General features: G+C 42.9%; 1 protein-coding gene across 1 annotated transcript; it reads left to right on the forward strand.

The window, feature by feature from the left end:
• The first annotated feature begins 2,984 nt into the window (after positions 1-2,984).
• LOC6629170 (uncharacterized) lies at positions 2,985-5,890 on the forward strand. Its single transcript, XM_002051873.4, has 4 exons — positions 2,985-3,239; positions 3,447-3,987; positions 4,095-4,813; positions 5,429-5,890. Exons 1-4 carry the CDS (start codon positions 3,002-3,004, stop codon positions 5,785-5,787), a joined length of 1,857 nt encoding a protein of 618 aa, XP_002051909.1. The 5' UTR covers positions 2,985-3,001; the 3' UTR covers positions 5,788-5,890.
• The last annotated feature ends 491 nt before the right edge of the window (positions 5,891-6,381 follow it).

Raw genomic sequence — 6,381 nt, forward strand, 5'->3', positions numbered from 1 at the left:
TCAAATATCTAACATTGTCTGTCCGAGATATTTAATCGCTATAATGGTGGTAGCATGGAGGTGTTGATAGCTATTAAATGAAAGATACTTGCTTATATACTATTCTAGAAGCTTCCAAGTTTGGTGACTCTAGCTCATATAGCTTAGAAGATTTATTCAAAAAACAAGTGTCTAGCTCTGAGATCCTTGCGTTTATACTTACGGACATGGCTAGATCGACTTGGATATTGAATGGTGATCAAGAACATATATATTTTATGGTGTCGAAAATGCTTTCTTTTGCCAGTTACATACATTTGCAGAAATACAAGGGTATACTTTTACCCATCTTTAATCGGTTCACGGCAAACAACATTCGGACCTTAAACAGTGAATAAAATACTTAGTGGAAAATAAAATATATTGAATACATATTCAATTTTAAAAGTTCAAAGTGCAAAAAGATAAGAACTTATTGTTTAAAGAGAAATCATTTGAGCTTTTTATTTTAAGCAATAAAAACAATTCAGTCTTTATTTATTTCTTATTTAATTTTTTTTGCAGAAAAATAGAGCCCAACAAAAGCTTTTACATTTCATGCCGGTAAACTTAAACCTTAAAGCGTTATGGAAACATCCGGACGGATATGGACTCGACTATTTATAAAGATCAGGCATATATATATTCTCTAACTAAATTAGAATATTGTCCACAAATGCATACGAGCTATGAACAAATTTAAATATCTTTCTGCGCTGGATCAACATTTCTGTGTGCTAAATATTCCGTGAAATACTGATAAGTTCCGGCTACTATTCGAGCAGGATTTCCTGGGCAACAGACGGTGCGATTTGCTGGCATCGGGCCTCCATTGCTGGAAGTTTAACATGGCAACGCGGCCAATTAGGCCAACACTTGACCCAGCGTTTGGGTTCTAGTTCTGGACGAAGTAGCAGCTCTGCTGAATGTGGAGCCGGGGCTAATCCCAGCCGCTGATTGGGCTTACAAAGCTGGTTGTCTGGCAACCGCGACTAAATGCAGCCACAGGGTGGTTGGCTGCGAATGCAAGTGGGAATAGGCAAGGGAACTGGAATGGGGATGGGAATGGGCATGGGCATGGACATGTGAATGGGGTGTGATGTTTGGCCGCACGCGTGGCCCAGGCGTTTTACAGGCGTTATCAGACCTCAGCGAGGCCGGTTTCAAAGATCTTTTCCCAGCGGCGTAATTTGAGCGCAAATATTGAAGTTTTAAACCAGCAGCGCTAATAAATGTTATAATCATAATGAGCAAATGTTTAAACAACGGCTTGATAGTGGGAGGGGGTGGGTCGGGTTATGGGGCATCTGTCGCCCACAAGACACACGCCCCGTTGCATAAATTGCGCGGCGCCGGAAAACGACGATGGCGATAAGCGTAGCCAGTAGCTTACCGAACGGCCACATGCGCTGAAGCAGCCCTCGTAATCGGGATTGCAATTATGAATGAAATTTGAATTGCAAGTGCGGCAAGGGAAGGCAGCCTCTTGCCCCCGCCCCGCCCAGGCCCATCTCATTCGCGTGCCACGTGCCGCGGAACACAGTGAGAACTGTAGCGGGAACTGGCGCTGGAGCCGGGACCAGCGCCTGGTCACGTGTCGACATTGGCAAGGATGCGGCTGCAGGAGGCGCCGAGGGGCGGCACAGTGCGCGGAGCGGAAGTGCCAATAAGTAGTTGTCAATATTGACTGATTATCTCAACACGGCGAAAAGTGAGCGCAGGGGCGGTTGACAGTCGTGATTGCGACTCGAACGGAAGCAAACATAAATCACGGCGCCATAGTTAAACGGGTGGGGGGAATTGAGTGTGGGGTGTAGGAGGGGGGTTTGGGTATGATTCGCCGGGCAATGCAATTATTTAGCAGGAGATAGCAATAATTTAAGTCAGGCAACTGGAGACTGGCGACAGGCGACAGGAAGAAGCTGCTGCCATTTAGTTGCACCAACAGGAGATGCGCATAATTGCATCTGATATCCATGGACCCAATAACACTCTACAGCACAATTCAGTTAAGTGGATGAGGCCAGGGTAGGAATCAACAAAATTATGTACAACTTTGATTGTGTGTATAAATAAAGTTACTGTAGAGCCAAGCAGTTGGCAATGATTCCGGCCAGAGCAGAATATTATCAACTGCTTTAGTAGGGGGTTACCGTTTAGAACATACCCTGTAAAGTTATGTTGACTAAATGGGATCTTAATTTTTTCGGTAGTAAGCTGGATATTTTTGGCTACCAGATTAAAATAGTTTTTGAGATCGATTCATTTTTAAGATTTTATAGATGCATGTTATTTATAAGTTCAGAGAAACCTTACTTTGCCTGTTAAACATATTTTCACCTTATTATAATACCCTTTCCAACGCTTTCATTCAAAGGGTATTAATCGACTGGTTATGCTGAAGCGTGTGTAAACTGCTATGACTAACTGTATGGTAAGTATGCTAAATAAATATATATTAATAGCAGCAACTACAATTGATCCAATGCATCAATTAAAAAGAAATTAAAAAACTAATTAATAACTTTTATATACTCTTAGACTTAAAATAAATTTAAATATTTTTTTATAGTTTTTAGAAAACCTTCCTGGTTCCAGGTTCAATTTCTAAAGATGTTCTTAATTTGCAAAGTTGCTAATCAATATGACAAGCTTGTTAATTTAAAAAGTATATCAACTATTAAAAAGCGTGAGTCACACAAGATATGCCCTTTTATATTCCCCTTCATAGTAGTAAGATATTTATATATGTATATTTATATATATATATATATATATATATATAGATGTTTACTCGCACAAAAAGTATTATGAAATTGTGTGAGAATGTTCTGCGAGTAAAAAGGCGAGTGAGATCGGAGTCGGGGTGAAATCTTGCATTAAAATGTTTTGATAAAAGTCGACTTATCTTCCGCGACGCAAAGCAAAGGCTGACGGAGACATGGACACGACCGAGCCGCCTCAGTCATAGTTCGCATTTAGAATGTCGCACAACTATCGAGCAAGCGCAGGGCTATTCGTGCTGCTGCTGCTGTTGCAACAGGAGCTGCCGTCAACGGAAGCACGTTGCAATAAGCCGGACGATCTGGCCAATGGCTCCGTATGGCAACGGCGTAACTTTCTGCGATTCCGATGCTTTACCAATTATATTTTAATGGGCAAACCGATACTCAGTTGCAGCATGAACGGACGCATCAATGACGAGAGGCCTTTTTGTGCCAGTAAGTACCAGGCGCAAGATTTGCTCTTACACTGGGGGAAAAAAAAACCAAACTGGTCCAAAGAAAAACAACAAGAGTTGAAAATGTGCAATTAAATGTAAAAGACGATCTAGCAACAGTTCAATTCCGTTGGAAAACACATCTGTCGCTTTATCGTGTTTATTTTTACGAATGTAATTAGATATATTGTTCTCTAACCTCACTCAGGGGCTGGCTGTACACAGCCGAAAGATCCGGAACATGGTAAAATCGAGCTGCAGCGTGGCCTCACCGCGGTGGTGGTCTGCATGGACGAGTATGTGGTCGCTGGCAATGCCCTGGCCTATTGCAATGGCCACAATTGGGATCGCTTGTTGGGCGTTTGCCGGCATCGCAATCATTCGCAGAGTCATGCCTGTGATTTCGAGAGCGAGGATCTGTGCGGCTGGGTGCCGCAGCAGACGCTAATCCAGCCGTGGAAACGTGTGGCCACCGTCAGTCACTTTCACTCGTATCGGACGGGACCGCGACACGATCACACGCTCCAGAATGCCTACGGAGGACACTATATGCTGATGGAGACAACAACATTTGCCGTGGGCGATCATCATCTGCTCTCGCCCATCTATCCGCGCGAGCTGAGCCTGAAGACCGCCTGCTGTTTCCGCTTTCATTATTTTATGTACGGATCCGGCGTTGGTACTTTAGTTGTGTCCGTCAAGCCGCAAGAGATGCGTTTGGAGCAAATGTGGAGGCAATATCGTGATAAGTATGCACACAAATTGAAAGCGGATGCCGCGATAACGCGCTCAGTGTACGCTCACTCTCTCTCTCTCTCTCTCTCTTTCGCACCGTCTCTCTTGCAACCACATTTAGATACTCGAAATTCGTAGCTAAGGGCAACAAGGGCAACCAATGGCTGGAGCACACGATTTCCATAGACGAAATGCCCGGAGATTTTCAGGTGGTGTTCACCGCCACCGATGCCACTGCACAATTCGGCGACATTGCCATTGATGATGTACGCCTGATGACGGGCAGCGAATGTGGCGGAGGTGGTGATACCACCACCACAGAGCCACCAGTGCGTGAGACACTTGAGCCCGTTGTCTACGACATGATGAACTGCAGCCAACGCTGTGGCCAGCCGGCACCACTGTACGATGAGCTGCGCTCCGATGGCAAATTAATCAAGTCCTGCGGCTGTGATCTGCTTTGCTTTGAGAGTTGCTGTCCCGACTATTTCACCACATGTTTGTTTCAAATCGAAGAGACAACAACTGAGGAGGCGGCAACAGCACCACCAGCACCACCACCAACTACTACAACAGCAACAACAACTACAACAACAACAACCACCACGACAACTCCGAAACCAACAACAACGCCAACTACTGTTAGAACAACAATAACAACGACAACCAAAAAGCCGGCAACAACCAAGCGAACAACAACAACAACAACTACAACCACACAGCGCACCACAACAACAACTCGCAGAATACCACCAACAACAACCAGAGCAACCACTGCTGTCACAACAACAACCACAAGACGGCAAACGCCGAGCACACCCAGAACACACGATACTGCAGGTAGGCTATATATATTCTTGATCAGCATCAATAGCCAAGTCGATGTAGCCATGTCGTCTGTCTGTCCGTTCGTATGTATGAACGCAGGATCTCAGAACCTATAAGAGCTACAGACGGAAATTTTAGCTGTAGGTCCTCCTAGTGTCTGCGCAGATCGACTTTGTTTCCGATATTCGATAACTTACTCCGTTTCCAAGCAATCGTTAAAAATCGATATCGAAGATATAGAAGAGATAGAATCACCAAACTTTATTTCCATTCTACCATTTTATGGCTGTCGCCCCCTCCCCGCTACCGCCTTAAAGGTTTAAATCAAGTTAATACCCTAATATGTTTTGCCCATCAATTTAAGGCACAATTTTAATGCAATTGACTTTTTGAGAATATAGTGTGTGTCTGTTAAACAGAGTCGGCAGCAAGTAATGCGGTCAGTTGCGAGTTCAAACCTTGCCAAGGGTATTTTTTTATCTATTTATACTACTACAAATGAGCGCGTAGCGCGTGCAGCATTAAGAGGGTTCAGGGTATTCCCTAGTCGGGAGCTCCCGACCAGAACCTCTTACTTGTTTTATATTAATTAAACCTTTTCTTAACTTATATAATTCTCATTTGCAGCAAATCCCACGCAACCTCATCGTAACCGCATGAGCTGGACAGTCCAACCGGATGATATCAAAGGGGAGAGCGACAGGCATACCGGCTCGAATCCGGCTCGGTTCATGTGGTATCTCATGCTGACCATCATACTGATCGTCATTGCGGTCAGCATTCTGTATCGCTGGAAAAGACCTAAAGGCGCGCTCAACGAAAAGGCGGTCAGTTTTCAAAAGACATTTGCCAAGCTGAAGAAGGCGGCGCTCTTGAAAGGGCATCGCAACGGAGCAAACGAGGCAAATGCTCCGCTCGTGGTTGACGATGATGATGTCCAGTTCGAGGAAATGGGCGTGGATATACGCAATGTGTCAGAGCTTTAGCTCGAGAATGGAACGAATGTGTACATACGCGTATCTATAGATACCTCATTTATGAATACAATTTACTTGTTATAAGCAAAAATTATATTTTTATAATGTTTCATGCGCACTTTTTTATTATATGTGAAAAGAAATTTTACTGTAACTAAAGAAATCAATAATTGATTGGATTGATTGATTTATTACTAAAAATTTAAAGGGTTTTTTAAATATGATGGAAAGCTCAATGAATGTTAAAATTGCAGTCTATTATTGAATCTCATTTGATGTTCAATTTCCCTGCTGTAATAGTTAGAGAAAGTCGTACTCAAGAAAGATTGACAAGATTTGAGATTGGGTTTTGTGAAGATACAAAGTAAATACAAGTTATGCAATTGTTTGAATTATTGAAGTTAGGTTCTAAAAGAATACGATTTCTTTTTACAAGTCTCTTAATATATTCATATTGTCATCTATTCAATATAGAGCTTAAGAACTATTAAATGAAATTTGCAATTTAATGCCGGCTTCTCAAATTATTTGATCAAATTTTCCGGCAATCTGTGTACTTATTGTCACATAAGCGAAAAATCTGTTGCACATATCGATTAAGTT

Source organism: Drosophila virilis, chromosome 4 (assembly GCF_030788295.1).
Source record: "Drosophila virilis strain 15010-1051.87 chromosome 4, Dvir_AGI_RSII-ME, whole genome shotgun sequence".
Lineage (NCBI taxonomy): Eukaryota > Metazoa > Arthropoda > Insecta > Diptera > Drosophilidae > Drosophila > Drosophila virilis.